This window comes from Leptonotus elevatus, chromosome 5, assembly GCF_054856555.1.
Source record: "Leptonotus elevatus isolate MCC_2025b chromosome 5, RoL_Lele_1.0, whole genome shotgun sequence".
Lineage (NCBI taxonomy): Eukaryota > Metazoa > Chordata > Actinopteri > Syngnathiformes > Syngnathidae > Leptonotus > Leptonotus elevatus.
Genome location: NC_141243.1, coordinates 20,380,623 through 20,400,463, shown reverse-complemented (window position 1 = coordinate 20,400,463; position 19,841 = coordinate 20,380,623). Strand labels below are relative to the sequence as shown.

General features: G+C 42.4%; 1 protein-coding gene across 1 annotated transcript in view; it reads right to left on the bottom strand.

Annotated features, from left to right (window-relative positions):
* The window catches only part of galnt9 (polypeptide N-acetylgalactosaminyltransferase 9), a 75,188-nt gene extending 64,770 nt beyond the window's left edge, over window positions 1–10,418 (bottom strand). Inside the window, exon 1 of the mRNA XM_086076730.1 lies at window positions 9,283–10,418. Coding sequence (XP_085932856.1) covers window positions 9,283–9,523 — 241 coding nt within the window. The 5' untranslated portion in view covers window positions 9,524–10,418. The remainder of the gene's footprint in view (window positions 1–9,282) is intronic.
* Between the last annotated feature and the right edge of the window lie 9,423 nt (window positions 10,419–19,841).

Below are 19,841 nucleotides of genomic sequence, written 5' to 3'. Positions count from 1 at the left end.
ACAAGACTCCGTAAACAAGGATAAATAATGTGATTTTGCTGACACTCAGAGAAGTATTGCTATAGTCGATCCTAATATTTTTGACTGATGGTTATTGTAACTAAAAGACACAGCTACCAATATAATGGCGTGCAGTTCTAGGCCATGTGTTGCACAATTCCCTACTGACTTATTTGTCCATAAAAAATACATGGACAAACAGTTAAGTAAATTGGTCGAACACTCCTTTTGCTGGCATTTTGCTGGTGAATGATGAATGACAGGAATTTCTGGCAGCTACTGACAGACTAAGCACTGACAGAAGAGGGTTCTCGACTGCCACCGGAATCGTCACTAACGGGGTCAGTACCGATGGACTGACGGACTCTCGTTTTGCTGACAACTGACGGAAACACACACCGAGTGTTGTCCCATACTGTGAAAGCGTGGTTAAAATAATGATGGACTCGTGAGCCGGCTGCTGGCGAATAACAGGCCGGTGAAATTTACCGATGCCCACCACTGCTGTTACCCTTGTTAACAGTTATTTTCTGCCGGTCCTAAAATACTGGTTACGAACTGTCATTTAGAGATGCTGGAAGCATGGTTAAAATAACGTTGACAGAGTGACAGACTAAAGATGACAGTTTTGGTTTTGCTTGAAATAATGATGGACTGACTATGATGAACGTGTGAACCGGCTGCTAGAAAATGATGGACCGGAAAAATTGACCCATGTCTGGTACAGCACATACCTACCAGTTCCCCACTCACTGCAGTGCAATCGCCATATTTGGATGGGCTTGAAACACTGAGTGCCACTGAAGATTTCTAATTGAGTTGAATGGAAAACAGGCTTCTCCCGTGAGAGGTGCCCTGCTCCAGTCACATTGGTGGCATTTTGACAATTATGGGCGGGACTCACATCACAGTGCAGCCATCTGGCTTCACTGCCACGTCACTAAACAACACAGATATCCTCCAGAGCCGGAGACATGAGAAGGGAGGGCCTCTCTTTCTCTGCATGAGACTTGGAAGCAGAGCAATGCATGCCAGCTTTGTTTTTCATTCGCTCTGTTATTTGGCTTAACCCCTGCCCTCCACTTCTGCTATATGACTGAAAGAAATTCCATTGTGGGATGAGAGCCACAATAAATGGTTGAAAAGTCACTTACAGTGTTCTAGAAAGGCAAGGCAATGAAACAATCAGGACTGTGTCCAGAAACAACCTGACAGCAAATTAATTCTGTTTGCAGGACATGGCATGGAGCATCTCTAGGGGGAAAAAAGAAGTCTGGTGTAAAGCATATAGAGCTTCATGCCCTCGCCTTTCTGCTTCAGTTTAAAATTTATCAGCTGAGACTGAGAGGCACTTGCTATGAAAATGTTAAGATGTGTTGTTGTCTCCTCATATTAAACACTTTTCGTTTGGACCGATTTTGTGTTGCACATTCGACAGTGATGCCTGTAACATGTTACGCTGAAAAAAAAAATTCTGAGTACCGACTAATGTAATGTGGTACTTTTCCCCTTTGAGTAATCTGACTACTCCTCTAACAGCATTAAAAGTTGCTTTGGACACCATATTCGCTCAAACATGCAGATAACAGCTGAGAGAGATTGTAAGAGGAAAAGAGAAACTAATGTAAGTATGCTGAGTACAAAAGATTGCCGTTTTTTATATATATATATGTATATATATATATATATTTTTTAAGTGAAGTCTAAAGACTGTATTTTATTTGTTTATCTATTTATTTATTTATTTATTTATTTATTTAAAACAAGTACCACATTTACCTTATGTGAAATCCTGAAAAGACTACGATTTTTTAATTAAAATGATTGTGGTAAGTCAAAAAGGTTGCCTTTATTTTATTTTTAATAAAAATACTACTTTGTGGATATCACTCTCGAAAACACATGATTAATTTGGTGGCATGACTAGGCGGCATTTTTTATATTGAGCAGGGTTGTTGTTATCTGCTGAATGTAACAATTCAAGTAACTTGTAATCAAACTTAGTTCCTCTTCAAAGCAAGTAATCAGCAAAGTAACTATTTTACTTTTTAAAACAAGTAGTCAGTATAATAACTGAGTTATTTTTTCAAGATAGCTGCGGCAACAGAGCTCAGGACGTCACATTACCATTCCAAAATATGCTGCCACATTGGCAGAATAGTAGCGGCGCTACACCAAGGACTAACAATGGAGAGCAGCGATAAAACTAGCATTTGTCCGTTAACATTGCGTGCAAGTGAATTGACATCTCAATTTGATGAAAAAGACGCAACGGGGTGGGCAAGATGATCAGAGAAGAGAGAAGGATCTCACTTCTCTGATTTGTTCTTGGCATTGTTTATGGCTGCTATCATCCATTGGCTACACCTTGGTATCTTTTTTTGGTATCCTGTAGAATGTTTTGCCTCTTCTTGTTGTGGTACCCTGGTGCGCAATTGTTTTTTACAATTGCTTAAGTGTGGCATTTGTGTTTAAGTAGCGACACATTTTCGATCCTGCCAAAGTGATGTTGGTTACGTTTGGCCCACTGCATTGTGGGATGCATGACGTCAATGCCCAGCGCTAAATTGGCACACTTTCTATATTATTTATTGTACCATGTGCAATGTGGGATGATGGATATGTTACTCCAATTAACACCTCACTGCTATTGTTTTACCACCTAAGCTTAATACCATCTTTTGCTACACAATCTTCATGTACTGTTCCAAGTTCTAAACACGCTATGTATTAGGCCCTTGTAAGATCGAGACTCAAATTCAACAATGACCTTAGCATAATTAATGACAGGAGTGATTTGTGTGTTTGCGCACGTGTAGCTAAACACACATAATCCGCTTTGTCAAACATGTCATTCTGCACAGGCTGTCACGATGAAAAATTTTACACGACTTCGGGCAAACAGTGCCACTAAGGGCAACTCTCTCCCCTTCTGAATATATTCCATTACTGTGAGTGGCTGACTGCTGATTTTCAGGTGAGCCACTGAATTCATTATCCCCATTCCTCAAGGCTGAGGAGAATTGATTCTTATCTGCTTGGGACACTGGTTTGTCAAGCAGAGCCTCATCTACATATCTTTATTGGAATATATATGATTCCATCTAGCTTCCGACAGCCTTCTTTGTGCTATAATGTGATGCCCTGCTGTCGCGATTTATACATACTGCACTGCTGCACACAGTGATTTCGATCATTAAGATACAGTCAGAGCATTGAGTGTGCATCGATGTGCAGGAGAAGCAAGTGTGACATTTCACATCATGCAATGGCCTTCTTGGAATAGTAATAACTGCAGCATGGGTTTCTTTGCCATAATTGGGCATTATAGATAAGAAGCGTATCGGGTTCCGCAGCTGGGCCCATCCTATCCGCACCTTCAGAATGGAAGAAGGCCGTAGAGTGACTTGCATGGCTGATGAAAAGAGCCTTGGCATAAGTGAGGGCTCAAACAATTAAACATCCAGTGCTGGTCTGATGTAGAAACAAAACGCGCGCAGGCGCATCCACTGGCTGATTTCCGGTTGACAAAATGTTTGGAGTATTGTAGTTGAGGTCGTGGTTTAGAGTTTGCACATTCCCCACATGGCCATCTGGGTTTTGATTCCAAATTCCAATCCACATTCCAAAGACTTCAAATTGTCCATAGATATGAATGGTTGTTTGTCCATATGTGCTCTGTGATTGGCTGGCGACCAGTTCAGGTTGCACACCACCTCTCACCATACGTCAATGGGATAGGCTCCAATTTACAAACTCCCCAAGTGAGAAAAAGCCCTACAGAAAATGGAAAAATGGATCGTTTTATTCACTTTGTTTTCTTGTGTTGAACAAACTACATACTGTACAATTCTGTGGAACTACTTGGCATACAAATATTAAGTAAAGTCAAGTTTTTGATGTATTTGTTTTTTTTCTGAGTTTTCTCGGGTTCCGGTTCTGCCTTGGAAATAAGGTGAGAAGCTCGGTCACCCGGGAGGAGCTCAAAGAGCCGCTGCTCCTCTGCATTGAGATGAGGTGTCTCGGGCATTTTAATAGGATGCCTGCCTGCTTCAGCTTCTGCCCCCTCGACCCGATCCCAGATAAGCGGAAAAGAATGGATGAACTGATGTTTTTTACTTTTTTTGGTCTGTGTGTAATAGCATACGCTCAGCAGTGCCAAGGCCATTGAAGTAAAACAAATATATCAAGTTGGTATTTGAATTCATTCACTATTTTTATTTCAGGCGCTTTTATTTTTACTCATCTGAAACATGCTAACTTTGGCTAAACATTTAATTTTTTAATTTTACTTATTATTCTAATCACATAGACATAATAGTTTGTAGCTTGTGGGAGGCACGTGGGGCAGTGGGCAAAGGTGGTTGTTGGCTGGGAGAGGCCTCCTGGTGGCCGGTTCTTGGGCGATTAATTACGAGCACGCCCGGTACTTTGATTAATTAAATTTTAATTATTAAACAGTGAATGCAAAAACACATGCTCCTTCAAAGTAATCACACATCACTGGCGAGGATATAACTTTGGATCAACTACGCAAGTTAATTTCACATTTTAAATCTCCATGGAATTCACGTCTCAGGAAAACTTAATGATGCGGAAATTAGGGCCATTCTTTGACTTCACCGGTGGTTGTGCACTTATTTACAAGTTACAAATGGTGGGTGTGGCAGAACAAAGCCTGGATGGGAGAATCGCTACACCTTGAAAGTACGCAAGAAAGGCAAGTACGAACTCGACTTAAACGTTGTTATGGCCAACTGCAATTTTCAATAAATTTCCATCATAATGAAAATGGCCACATGGCAGTATATGAAACTCCATGGTGCACAGAAAAACTGACATAAAAGGAATTCATATTCTCCTATCTCCATTCAGCATTAACCTAGCAGCCGAACGGTACAGATTAAAAAAAGAAGAAGCCATCTTCTTTTTCTCTTTTATTTGTTTTATTTACAGCTCAGCACATGACAGAGCTAACATGGTAACCGTATAGCTACTTTGATAACCACACAACATTGTTTTCTTCTTCCTCTCTCCCCACTTAATGGCATTTCATGTCTGTTTTGTATTTATTTATTTATTTTACATATTTGTAAATAATGAGAGCCAAAAGAAGACGCTGGGTAGACTGGCACCAACACAGCGAGGAGGGACATAAACATTTATCATTCATCTAAACTGAAGATTGTTTCTATTTGTTTCTTATTTATGCTGAAGTCGCCACCTGACCGCCATATTGGATGTGGTCACCATACTAGCCAAAAAATCTGCAAATGATACTCGTAGAATTGTATTACAATCAAAAGTAATGGTTCAGATTTAATCCCCTGAGTTCTGGCTTGATAATATGTACATCTGCGTGGAGCAAATACATATTGAATCTTCACAGATCACTTCCCTTTGCCACATCCATTACAGCTGTAACATCGACATACGATTCAGTGCTCAAGGCAAGAACTATGCATATGTACTGTAAATGTTGTCTATGGTAATGCTTGCCAGAGGGTGTCGCCAAGGGTTTGAATAGCCAAGCTGAGTCAAACCTATTGACTATAGGAGGCAGCGCTCTATTAATATAGTATAAGTATACATTTATTAACACTTTTACTTGTTAAATGATAGGCATACTTGGATTTTACATGAAGAACGAGCATTTATGTGATTATTTGCACTTTATTTTATTCCTTGAAAACTGTTTGTACTTCCAGATATTTTGAATGATATATATTTTGACAGTGGATAATTGTATTTTCATTTATTTCTACTATTATCCTATTTGTTTTTATTGGAATCTTTTTTCAGATATACATTATTGGTAAATTTTTTTTAAATAAAACAATTAAAAAAGGAAAATGCTATTCATTTCAGCAATAATCTGTAAGGTGATATATTATCAGTAAAGAATTACCTATATTGGAGTATAAGATTTTGCTGTGTCTATGTGATATTTTGAATGGTATATATTGTGACAGTGAATAATTGTATTTTCATTTATTTCTACAATTATCCTATTTGTTTTTATTGGAATCTTTTTTCAGATATACATTAATGGTTAAAAAAAATAAAGAAAGGAAAATGCTATTCATTTCAGCAATAATCTATAAGGGGATAGATATATTATCAGTAAAAAAAAAATCCTATATTGTAGTATAAGATTTTGTTGTGTCATCGCATCAAAGAAGTAGCCTATATTTCGGTTCTGAACGTTTCCAGCATGGCTTGGAGGCAGAAGCACTCCATAGTTTGCTTATATTTCACACAAAATGATCATACTGGGGCTACTTGCAAACATTTAAAAATCAAATGAGGGAAATACTTGCAATAGCCTATGCAGCCATATATTTTGTATTATCATATCATAATGACATCAGCGAAAGAAGGCTGCAATATCTTTCTTGTATTGAACTAAGAATTTCGATATCAACAATACCATCACCAGTCAAATTACAGCATTAAACAACAATAGTATGGTACCTAATCAAGGTCAAACAATTCTAATTTAGATCCAGCCCAAATTGTACATCTTCATAAATGTCCACCAGGATATTTTAATATAGAGCTGAATTTTATCATTAAGGGGTATGCATTATTCACTGAGAATGTGTAATAGCCGACCAAGTAAATGGCAGAAGCAGGCAGAATCAAGACGCAAGAACTAGATCAGAACAAGCACAAATTGACTCCATACAAACACAAGACAAACATTACCCAAGAACGAAACTAAAGTTAAGAGTCAAATATGCTCAACCTTAAAATAAAGTAACAAGGAATTAGAGAATGTCACAATGATAAGAAAAAAATATATATATCTTTGTATCATTAATAGTTAATCATATGTGCGTACGGTCACAATAAGCTTGAGCAAGTACCAGTGAGGAGCTATCATATCTGTTGAGCTTAATGCACTACTTAGGTCAAAACACAGTTTTGTAAGCTGGTTAGCAAGCTTAAAAGCGTTTTCATCTGATTAGCGAAAGTCGGCAGTATTCGCAGCTGAGCTTGGCAGCCAATAACCCTCATAATCGATGCTTTGCGAGTTTGTGCAACAAAAGGAGCAGCTAGCAAATGTTGATTGTTTTTTTTTCTTGTTGTGGAGTTGGGTTTGTCCACCATCAGGAAACTATCAAAAGTACAATTCTAAGACATGTTTATGTCCTTCAAATCTAATTTAACCTCAGTGTAACTACTGTGACATGACGTTGGAAGGCAATAAACAACAGAGTGAATGGCTTATTACTTCGTATCGCTGCTGGACATTGTAATAGTCCCTGGCACTCCGAGTCCCCTTCTCGCCATGGCTATTCCACCAATATGAGAAGTAATCACAATTTAGGAAAGGGGGTGACCTCCGGATACTGAATATTATGTTTGTTATTAATAAGCTGAAGAAAAATCATGCAGTGATTGTGGCAGTAAGTGAATGCTTCCAGGCAGAGATTGTCCATCCACTCATCCATCCATTTTCTCCACCGTTTACCCTCGAAGGGAGAAGCGGTAATCGCAAATCACATACAGACAAACAAGCTTTCACAATAATACCTTTGGATGATTCGGACTCTTCAACGAACCTGATGTTTTTCTTGGAATGTAAGAGGAATACCCAGACAAAACCGTCACAAGCACGGGAGAACATGCATATTCCACACAGGAAGGCCAGGGCACGTGTTAAATGCAGATATACGATCATTTTGAGTTCAATACAATTCAGCTTCTCGACTTGAAAAGATGGCAGCATTGCAATTGTTTGGTGTTACTGTATTACATTTTGACAGTTCAGTCCCCTTCTATTTGTTTTCTATACAAGGTAGAAAACTGCATACTATAACTTCATACGCGTGTGTTGGCCTCTTGCTCTCTTCAGCCAATCACAAACTCCACTACAACCAATTATTCACAAGGTTAATCACTTATTTCAGTGCTCTTTAACCTTGACCCAGCGGCAGCATAAAGAAATCAGCAGAGGACCCAGAATTAAACCCTGTGGAACACCGTATGTTCTGTTATACATGTGAATTACTATTGCACATATTCATCCGACCACTTTTTTTTTTCTTGCTCGACATAGTATGAAGGGATTACAATAATAAAGAAATCACATAACGTACCATCACAACAGTCACAGCTTGACTCAATAAGACCGTATAGGCCAAGCAATGTAGCGTGGTTACCCGCATCTAATGATGGCCGTATCATTACGAGTCGTATGAGTCGGGTGTGTGTCTTGACTTCCGCCGAACCCCCGAGACTGACTCACCATTCCCAGGTTAAGAACTACTGGTTTATTTATAATGCCATTGCCATGGTCAGTTTTAAAAAAGTTTGTATTTTATTTTATTTTTTCTCCGGCTTTTTCTGTTCATGATCACTTGGGTGCTGAGGTTATCCAAGATGACTGTGGGCGAGAGGCAGGTTACACCCTAAACTGGTCACCAGTTAATCCCAGATGAGTGTTTTTTGAAAGGTGGGAGGAATTGTGATTACCTGGAAAAATCCCACACAACCTTGGGGTGAACATGCCAAGACCTGACAAAAAGACCTGAGTTGAGATTCAAAGCCTCCAGACAGCAACATGCACTATTGCACTGCCCTATTTGTATTTCAGGTTCAGGGGGAGAGACATTAATTAACGATCTTTTGAGATATTTATGCTCTCTACTGGTGGCCAGTATGAACTACATCAACACTACAGTATTCGAGCTTTAACATGACAGGAACTGACATCAATGATTGATTATGACATTACATGATGAATTGAGAATGTATGAAAATCATATCTCACTAACTGTGTGATCTTTATTAACATCACTGACTTGACAATTCGCTCAACTATTCCACAATATACAGTATTTAGATCTTGTGATTAATTTCTAAAGTTACTAAGCAACCCAGTGTAATTTACATATAGGCTAGTACAAAAGAAAGCCATTTGGATGATGCATATGATGAAAAAAATGTAGTTTGATGATATATAAATAATTTTGAATGATAAATGTTATGACGATCATGTCAAATGAAAGCATCAAGCTAAATCAGTTATATCTCTGCAACATGACGTGCATGAATAAACTGTATATTGTACTTGAATGCATTATTCGATATGTTACTAAAATTATGTGCTCCAAATGCTTTAATGAGGAACGCAATTGCACGTTGTTCCACATCCAAAGCTTTACAAGGGGATGAGGCTGCATGAAATGCATTATTTTCAGATTAAAAAGATGACTTGGGTAAAGGTTGATATGATTGTGATTATTATTCTTATTATTACATAAATCTCCCTACCATTTAGCTGATTGTAGACGACATCCTCCAGCCTCTCCAGCCGCTGGAGAATTGACTGCCTGTCCACCAAATTGGTAACTTTCCCATGTCTGGCGCGCAGCCTCTGGTCAGAAGCGCGTCCGATCTGGACGAACTCCTCGGATCGGTCCTGGATCCTGCAGTAAACCGAGAACAGGATGATTCCCACAAACACGAGAATGTTGACGGTCAGCAAAGTTTTGATTTTGCGTGCCACGGCCATGAAAGTGACTAGCGTGTGGCCGCCGAGTCCCAACTGTTCTTGTGTGTCTTCGGCCAGCTATCGGAGTCTTTCTGGAGGGTGACTCCACTTTGGGGGGCAAAAATAAACAAATCAAGAAAAAAGGTCAGCACGTGTGGCGCTCGGGGCGGGGGCAGCTGAATGCTAAATGTTCAGTTCAGTACCACGGTCAGCTCACTTGGGACATGGTGAAAGCAGCGTTATTTGGACTTGAAGGTGCGGTGCTCAGTTCCGATGGCTCGGCGATGCTTCTTCTTGTTGCCGGCACTTTGCGGTTTATAGCACAGATATGATTCCACGGGACGCGTTTATCATCTCAAACAGCCCACGGCGGTTCCGATAACGAAGCATCTCCTCCCGTAACGTGGATCGTCGCCGCTCGGTTAGCCCCAATATGTCTCGTCCATCTTCCGGGAGAAACACAATAACATCCTCCTGCTATTACTCGATCTGTCCATTTGTGAAAATATACAATCGAGTAGCTTAACTCCGCTATGTGCATGCATGCTTCATAATAAAAAAATAATACAATATATACATCTGCCTATCTTCCTTTGCCGTGTGCAGTCCTTTGTGGTCCTTGTCCTCCGACCGGAGGCTGAATCCAGAGCTGATTCGCCCTACAAAAGCGGCGATGTTTCGTGTCGGTGAGAGAGATGCGGTCGACCAGTGTGGCATGCTGTCTCTCCTCCACGCAGCAGCTCACAGCTCGATGCGCTGCGTCCTGACGTCCACAGGATCCAGCATGAATAGTCATGAGCTGGATTGGGCTTAAAGCACGTAATAAGCGTCACAAAATAGTTCCGCTTGACAGTGCAGCCGTCTTCTCCTGTTAGCTGCTCACGTGTGAGTAGATTTCAGTTATTTCATCCGCCATGTGTAGATTGCTTGCATCATCTCACTTTATGAGCCTACCTATCTTTGTATCTGGCATGTGTGCAGATATGTTGGGGGGCAGGTGCGAAAGCCCCCAAAAGGGCACGCATCTCTAAAATTAGTCATAGCAAAGGAAGAAAGAAACAAAAGCAGTATGTATGTATTTACAGTTTTTCTCCATAGGTTTGACACATTTCTTGAAACTGAGATGACATTTTCAAAACTGCAAGCTGATTTGGCCAAACAGTTCATTAACAAAAGCACATATCTATCCCAAAAACTGCTCACACATGCTTCGCTCCAAGTTCCTTTCCCAAACAAAGAGTCGGTACAGTCACAACTGCAAAGATCCTTCTCAATTGCTTTGGCTCATCTGCATTCACTTAGTTATTTTGCCAAAAATAACTTGGAAGATTTTGCACAACTCTTTGGATCATCTGCAAAAGCTCATCTCTTTCCCAAAACAGCTCACCTCTGTGTCAAAATAAAATTTCTATGTCATACAAGTGCACAACTCGCAATTGCAAATCATTGTTGGTATGTTTACAAAGTTAATAATATGAGAAAACATATTAATAGAATGTCAATTGTACTCAGGTTTTAGGTTGTGAATGTTTTTTTTCTTTTCCCAAAATGTTCTGGCCACAAAAATTCAATATGAGGAGGAGAGCAGAACAGGTAAATGATTCTGAACACTATCTAATTTTGATGATGCTGTCTTTTACAGTATGTTTGAAACTTACATGATGTGTTGTTGATATTGTTTAGGTGCACAACTCCCTTTTCCAAAACCACAAACACAGTTACAGCTCAGCAACAGACATTCTCAAATTTGTCTCACGAGCCATAGGCAAGCTTTGGGCAATACAGTTTTCCTCTGGGTGGGGCTGTGCAGATCTATCCAAGTATTGATAGAATCGATACTAAAGTAAGGATCTGTATCAATACCAAAGAGCTAGCATTTACATCATTTACATTTATTTATTTTGGTTTCTCATGAGTCCCTAGCACAATCCCTTTGTAGTGCATGCGCATGCCAATGGTAATGACAGCGGTAGGACGCACTGGCGATAACAAATGATTTTCTTTCTTTTTTTTTACAGTGAATGACATTAAACACCAAGAGTCATATTATGCTTTGTTTGAACTTTTCCAAATACTAGTTGAGTTCGGTAATAGTGTAGCACCACATATAAGTATTGTAAGTATACTAGAGGAACTTTCTTTGAGTGAAAAAGAGCGACAGAGACTAAGAATATGAAGATTATTAACGACATTGCTACTTTAAACAACAGTCCATGTATGTTTCCGTTGAGGATATTATGGCATGTTTAAGAACCCAACAAGAACGTTTAATTTGCACAAAAAAATGTTATAGGACAAATGACTTAAAATACCACAATATTTTATGAGCCTAAACGTACGGTACGGAAGAAGCGAGGCAAGGTGGGAGCATATTACTGGAATTGTCATGTTTGGGTTCTGTTTTCCTTGTGTGTTCTCCCTTGGTCTTGTTAAGTGTGTAATCATGCCCTTCCTCGTGTGAACCAATCAGTGCCCTCAGCCACTTGTGTCTTGCCCCAGGTGTGTCTTGTTGTGTCATTAGCGTCTGTGTATTTAGTCTCCTGTCTCCCCTCTGTCTGGGTTGGTTCATTGTTTTTTCCCATCATGTCATGTTGCCCGTTTTTGCCTTGTTGTTCCCCCCATGTTTTGTTTTTCCTTGCAATTTGGATCTCGCTTTTTGTTTTGTAGAAATTAAAATCCCTTTTTGCACTTCACCTTCGCCTCCTTGCCCTGCTTTCCTGCGACTGGGTCCTCCACCAAACAAAGCCCTCTTGACAGAATGAACCAACCCGAGAAGGACCCAGCGGGAGCGCTGTCACCCCAGGAACAATTCCTTGCCTCCGCAAGGCAACTAAAGGAATTGTTTGATGAACTCGGGCGTCGCCTGGCTCCGGCTGGTGGCACTCTGAGTAGCAAGCCTCAAGTCCCCGAACAATGTCCGCCGCAGCCTCAAGTCCCCGAACCACGTCCGCCGCAGCCTCAAGTCCCCGGGCCAGGTCTGCAGCCTCAAGTCCCCGGGCCAGGTCTGCCGCCGCAGCCTCAAGTCCCCGGGCCAGGTCTGCCGCCGCAGCCTCAAGTCCCCGGGCCAGGTCTGCCGCCGCAGCCTCAAGTCCCCGGGCCAGGTCTGCCGCCGCAGCCTCAAGTCCCCGGGCCAGGTCTGCCGCCGCAGCCTCAAGTCCCCGGGCCAGGCCTGCCGCCGCAGCCTCAAGCCCCCGGGCCAGGCCTCCCGCCGCAGCCTCAAGCCCCCGGGCCAGGCCTGCCGCCGCAGCCTCAAGCCCCCGGACCAGGTCTGCCGCCGCAGCCTCAATCCCCCGGACCAGGTCTGCCGCCGCAGCCTCAAGCCCCCGGACCAGGTCTGCCGCCGCAGCCTCAAGCCCCCGGTCCAGGTCTGCCGCCGCAGCCTCAAGCCCCCGGTCCAGGTCTGCCGCCGCAGCCTCAAGCCCCCGGTCCAGGTCTGCCGCCGCAGCCTCAAGCCCCCGGTCCAGGTCTGCCGCCGCAGCCTCAAGCCCCCGGTCCAGGTCTGCCGCCGCAGCCTCAAGCCCCCGGTCCAGGTCTGCCGCCGCAGCCTCAAGCCCCCGGTCCAGGTCTGCCGCCGCAGCCTCAAGCCCCCGGTCCAGGTCTGCCGCCGCAGCCTCAAGCCCCCGGTCCAGGTCTGCCGCCGCAGCCTCAAGCCCCCGGTCCAGGTCTGCCGCCGCAGCCTCAAGCCCCCGGTCCAGGTCTGCCGCCGCAGCCTCAAGCCCCCGGTCCAGGTCTGCCGCCGCAGCCTCAAGCCCCCGGTCCAGGTCTGCCGCCGCAGCCTCAAGCCCCCGGGCCAGGTCTGCCGGCTCCTAGGCAGCCTCAAGCCCCCGGTCCAGGTCTGCCGCCGCAGCCTCAAGCCCCCGGGCCAGGTCTGCCGGCTCCTAGGCAGCCTCAAGCCCCCGGGCCAGGTCTGCCGGCTCCTAGGCAGCCTCAAGCCCCCGGGCCAGGTCTGCCGGCTCCTAGGCAGCCTCAAGTCCCCGTGCCGGCTGCCGCCCCGGGCATCCTCGCCTGTGCCGCTGCAGCCCCTGGCCTCCTTGCCTCGGCCGCTCTCGTGCAAAGTCTCTTCGCCTCTTCCATGGCGGCTTCAAGCCCATGAGTGTGGACAGGAGGTGCACGTCCCACTGCCGTCCTCTTCTCCTCGTCTGGCGGCGCACGTTGTGGTCGCCCTGTGCTCCAGTGTGGCATCCGGGTGCCCTCCGGACCGGCGCCGCCGGGCTCCCCTCGTCTGGCGTCCGGGACGCCCCCCGGACTGGCTTTGATGGGTGTGCCAGGTTCCCGCCTCCGTGCCCCCCTCCGCCCGCCCGCCATGTTTTTGGACTTTTTTGTTTTAGGGACGTCTGGGAGCCGTCCGTCGAGGGAGGGGTTCTGTCATGTTTGGGTTCTGTTTTCCTTGTGTGTTCTCCCTTGGTCTTGTTAAGTGTGTAATCCTGCCCTTCCTCGTGTGAACCAATCAGTGCCCTCAGCCACTTGTGTCTTGCCCCAGGTGTGTCTTGTTGTGTCATTAGCGTCTGTGTATTTAGTCTCCTGTCTCCCCTCTGTCTGGGTTGGTTCATTGTTTTTTCCTCATGTCATGTTGCCCGTTTTTGCCTTGTTGTTCCCCCCCATGTTTTGTTTTTCCTTGCAATTTGGATCTCGCTTTTGTTTTGTAGAGATTAAAATCCCTTTTTGCACTTCACCTTCGCCTCCTTGCCCTGCTTTCCTGCGACTGGGTCCTCCACCAAACAAAGCCCTCTTGACAGGAATCAGGATGAAACCTCTTAAGTCACATTTGGCAAACTTTATATTTTTCAAAAATGTACACTTTTGGAACGGCCCACAAATGTGGGTGTCATTTTTAAGAATGACTGCGAAATCTAAAGGGTTGAAAAGGGCTTGCTCTCTTTGATGATTGTGTTACAATGTTAATGGTTGAACAAACTTGCCGTACAAATTTATCATTTTGTAGGTACAAGGTTGGGCCTAATGCCAGTGATATGTACAATCCTCCAAAGGACTCAAGTAAATATCTGTCAGATATTGCAACACATTGGGTGGGACACATGACAGAGAGGGTATTTATTTATGTATTTATATATTTTAGATATTGATGTATGAAGCAAAAAAAGGGCTGCAGGCAGAGCAAAAAGGTAATTTTTCCATCCAGGGCAAAAAGGCAGGTGCTTGCACCACCTAGGGTTGCATCTATCATGCGCTTGATTTTTCACCCCTTTTTTTGGAAAACAAATGTTTCTGGAGAACTTTGGAAAAAAAGGAAAAGCACATTCAGTGTCTTTCGAAATAATAAATATAATAAATATTTAAGGATAAAATACCAAGATCTTCTGCTTTAAGTGCGACCGGCTTTGGGTGCCATGTTTGTCACCACCGTGGGACAACCATGCAGCTTTTGTAAATTGACAAATGTCAAAGTGTGTGTTATGTAAAAACATGTGGGTGAACATGTACAGTAGATAGTATGTTAAAAAATAAAATCAGAAAGTACAGATTGTGCAGAATTTCATTCTGGTTATTAAATAATGCATCGGATTTATATAGCGCCTTTCTAGACACACAAAGATGCTTTACAATAGAATGGATTCATTCACACTGTGGTGGCGGCAAGCTACTAAAGTAGCCACAGCTGAGGGAAGCGTGGCTGCCAGTGTGTGCCTACGGCCCCTCCGACCACCACCAAACATTCGCACCTTCCATACACCAGTGTGAGTAGCACTGGAGGCAATGTGTGTGAAGTGCCTTGCCCAATGACACAACGACACATGACTTGGGGAGAGGGGGGATTGAACAACCGACCTTCTGGTTACTGAATGACCGTCTCTACACCCTGAGCCACAGCCGCCAACATTTGACATGTATTATGCTTTATCATGCATGAGTTTACACACACACACACAGTAGCACACTCTCACACACAAACATACACGATGTTACTGGTTTGCAGAAAGGTTGGCTGCTCTAAACAGAATTATTGAAGAAAAAGTTGCAGTATGTATTATGCAATCCTGATGGGAACTGCCAGCATACAATTCAAATTCCTTTCTCGTCGCAAATCTCCCGCTTGCCTTTGCAATCTTGCCATCCGCATTTCCTCATGAATTTTGGCTCTAGAAAATCATGTATTCATGTATAAATATTCGCAAAGTCTTTGTTTTTTCTATTTTTTATTCCATCATGCACGAGCAGACTTGCAGGCTGCCCAAAATGCACTTTGATCTTCTTTCACACCCACGCCAGAATCCCAAATTGAACGCCTTTGATTTGTTTGCTGCATTCATCTAATCAGATGGAAACAGTGACCTGAAAGCTTTCAGAGAGCGCACAGGCCTCTTCAGGGTGCAACAATGCGTACATTTACACTTGCTTCAGTAAAGTAATACTACTATTAAGAACATTCTGTTATTGTTATTATCTCATTCACTGCCATATAGACGTCAAATATTCATTTAAACTATTCTATTTTTTTTCCACTTTTGTTAACAGGAGTATAAAAACCTATATTTTTTTAATTGAACATTTAGAACAGATATAAAATTTATGATTAATCGTGAGTTATTTAATGAAGTCATGCAATTAATTTCGATAAAAACAATTTAATCACCTGAAGCTCCTAATTTTTAATAATCTTTTCCTTTTTTTAAATCGTGTCAGGCGATTATTTTTTTTTTCAATAGTTACCTCACGATTAATTATAAATTTTATATATGTTCTAAAGTTTTGATACTCTTGTTAACAAAAGTGGAAACATATAATAGAAATAGTTCAAATAAATTTTTGACAACAATAGCCGTCAATGGCAGTGAATGAGTTATTATTTTTTTCGTTACATTTTATTTTTGAGCTTGAGAGCTGCATGGAATCCGAGCGAGCGCTTGCTCAACTAAAAGTACGGCAAACTAAACATACTCCTCAGTACTGAGATGCTTAGCGGTCCTTATATTTCACAAAGTCTCAGTAATTATCGTGCCCAATGTGGAAAAGTGTGTGAACCAAAGTCACTGTCAGTATTCTGATGAAACTCTTTCTTTGCCATTATGCACCCTTTGTCTTTTAATGATGTAGCCTGCGCATTTCCTTTCTATCCTCACAGCTCGTGTGTCTTTCTATCTACATTTCGATAACTTTTGCCTCAGTGGAGTGTTTAATTGGGATTCCAGCAGCGTGTGAGTTCCACTACAAAAGCTGCAGATTTGATTTGAGGTCTGAATGCGAAGGGAAATGACTGTTACAACCACATCAGCTGCAGGGCCTCAGCTTAGCAGCTTAGGCAGCAGCCACATACTCACTGATCCCTGTGGAAGACTCTCTGAAGATGTCAGCCTTCTGCATTCAGCACCCCGCTTGCTTGCACACAAAAAACTAAATGCAGGCACTGGCACTCAAGTATTTTAGCCATATTAACCTGGGTCACTGCCAGACAGTGAGGTGCGGTCAGGGCAGGCAAGGTAGGCACTGCCTACCCCAGGCTGAAATGAAAGTTGCAACCATTTGACCTTTTCTATTCATTTTAATTATTTCTTTCATTTCAGAAATGGTTTAAAAGTGACAACATTTGGTGATTTTCATACCTCAGTTAAAAATGACTCATTACTTCGTCTGGCCTGCAGGCAAAAATGATCCTCCTGAAGGCACACCGCTACTGTGCTTCACCCAGCCCTGTCCACGTAGCGATGTGTGTTCGCGCATGCGTAGTCAGTTTCCCAGTAGAAAAGTCCTTTATGCAAATAGGCAGATCCCTACGCAGCCTATTTTACGTCGCTGTATTATTCCTATTCGAACGTACGTTCTCACAGTTCAATTGTAAGTTCAAAACACACTTAGCGGTAAGATGACGCCACTTTGGAGAATGTAAAACTATTTTCACGCCTTTCTTTTGAGGGAAAACGCCATCTTTTGAAGGATGGGAGACCAACGCCTTAGCTACCGGATCTTCAGCAAAGTAAGGGACAAAGAATTATTCGTACTTTTTGCAACTCGCTGTCGACTGAAGATGACGTCAATGTTGCTCAGGTCTCAGGTAGCAGCCAATCACAGCTCAGCTTCAGAAAACAGCTGGCACTTACCTTTAAATGTCATTACAGCTAGTAAACAAATTATTTCAAGTTAGACAACCTATGTCTTATGGCTTAGAAATGTCCCAATAATTTGCATACAGTCATTTAACTGTTTTAACCACTGTTCAATCTTTTTCTTTTTCTTTTTATCTGAGCAAACAGAGGCCAAATCTCATGAAGATCTTGGCCACGTCTTGCAATATTGTGAGTCTGGAGAGTACATAATGATGGAAGCAGTGGTGCATGTTCCAAATAGCAGCAGTGGCTTTGCAAATATGGCATGTTGCCATAAAGCACGGGAAGTTGGTCCTCAGTTCATTGCAGGCCTGAATACAACATGACCAAGTTACAAACAGTCTGCAACAAACTCATGGTAAGATGACATCATACAAGAAGGTGCACTCAGACACCACCAGACCCACTGATTTAGATGTATGGTCCAGAACTGTTTTTCAAACATTTACTGTCATTGTGATATTTCAACGTTACAAACTGCACGCAGTAAATTACTTTGCACAGCGCCATAAGAATACATCATCCGACTGCATAAGGCGGCATGATCACTTTCCAATGTACTTACTACTATTTTTTTTTACATTATAATACTTCAGATTTATTCCCTATAGGTATTTTTCATAAAACTATTAAAGTGTGCAATTATGACATTTCAAGGTTTACGAATGGCACACAATTAACTAGTTTGCACAGCGGTGTAAGAATATGCTGACATGCAGCACAAGAAGTTAAGTTGCTCATAAATTACTTCAGTTACTTCAGTACTTACTGGTTTTCATTGGATTGTTTTGTATTTATGAACCTAGAAGTGCTTTTCATACAATATTTACTTGAATTATGATTTTACGGCTACGATTCCAAAGTACAAAATCTGGTTAAATTGCCACACGTTGTAAACCAAGGACACCCTGCACACTGGCAGCACAACTAGCTTAATTACTCACAGTGTGACCTCCCCCCACCCTCATTCAGCTCCAACCACCAATGACACATTTTGCATGAAAACAGCAAACTCCCAAAAAAAAATCCACGCATCACTAGCGAACAGGGGCAAAATTAAAGCTCGTAACAGTAAGATGTTCTTGGACTCGCCCCAGCGTCTTAAAACAGTTTGTAATTACTGCAGTTGCATATTAAACAGTGACACTTTTTCTTGCAGGTCATGTTTAATTTGACTTCTAGAATACGCTGCAGGCCAATAAAACAAAATGAGTTGCAGGCCATAAATGGCCCATGAGCCACACTTTGGAAGGCTTGGCCATTTTCATGAAGAAAAAAAACAACAGAATTTTTGTGTTATGTCCGCACAATACACAAATGATAAACACCAATTTACCTTGCACTAGCTCAAGGTCAACATGACCACTTCAAGTACTGCAGACTGCACTCGACAATAATGTCACCAGCACGAGTGGTACACATGTAGCTAAGCAACTCATTTGTTTGTTCCTTGTGACCTGACGTGCAGATTTGCTGTGTCACCGGCAGAATCCGAACACTCGCTGGTCACTAATGCAGTGCTGTCTGCTCGCCCGCCAGCGTCAAGTTCATACATTATCACTTTGACCCTGAGGCTAACAGCTAAGTTCCAGTTCTGTCTGCCTCAACTTAACTCATTCACATTGCACCTCTGGCCGCTTTGATTTGCTTAATGCCTTAACTAAATTAGAATAATAACCCTGCGGACTTGTATATTTAATGTGCAGCTCTGGGAAAAGGATGAAATGTATTATTATTTTTTTCATTATTATTTTTTTTTATTTTTGGGGTATATCACATTGACATTTTTCAAGCTCAACACTGGTTCACCACGATATTGATTGGAAAGTAAATTAATTATAAATTTGGATTGTCATGCATACAGTCTCGGGTCTTTCCACTTCGTCTAGTGGGATGGCAGAGTCTATTCTGCAGTAAAATGTGTGGGTCGACTACATCAATTTAATTGAGGGAAATTATAATTGCTCCACCAATGCCCAGATGAGTACGAAGAGCCCTGACTGTTTTACTCTGACTGCACCTATCAGCTTTAATCTTCCCTTTATAGTAGAGTGTGGGAACCCTGCACACTCCACAGAACGCGGAGTTGTTCTTACCTCATTTGAAGTCATGTCTTCGTTTGTCAACTGTGGCTGTCGCTTTAAGATTGTGTACGTACAGATGCTGCAGTTACACTTTGGGCCAGAGATGGCAGTCGCGAGTAAAAAAAAAAAGTAACAAACTGCACAAAGATCCTTTAAAGCAATAATTTGCCATCCATTCATCCATCATCTACTGCT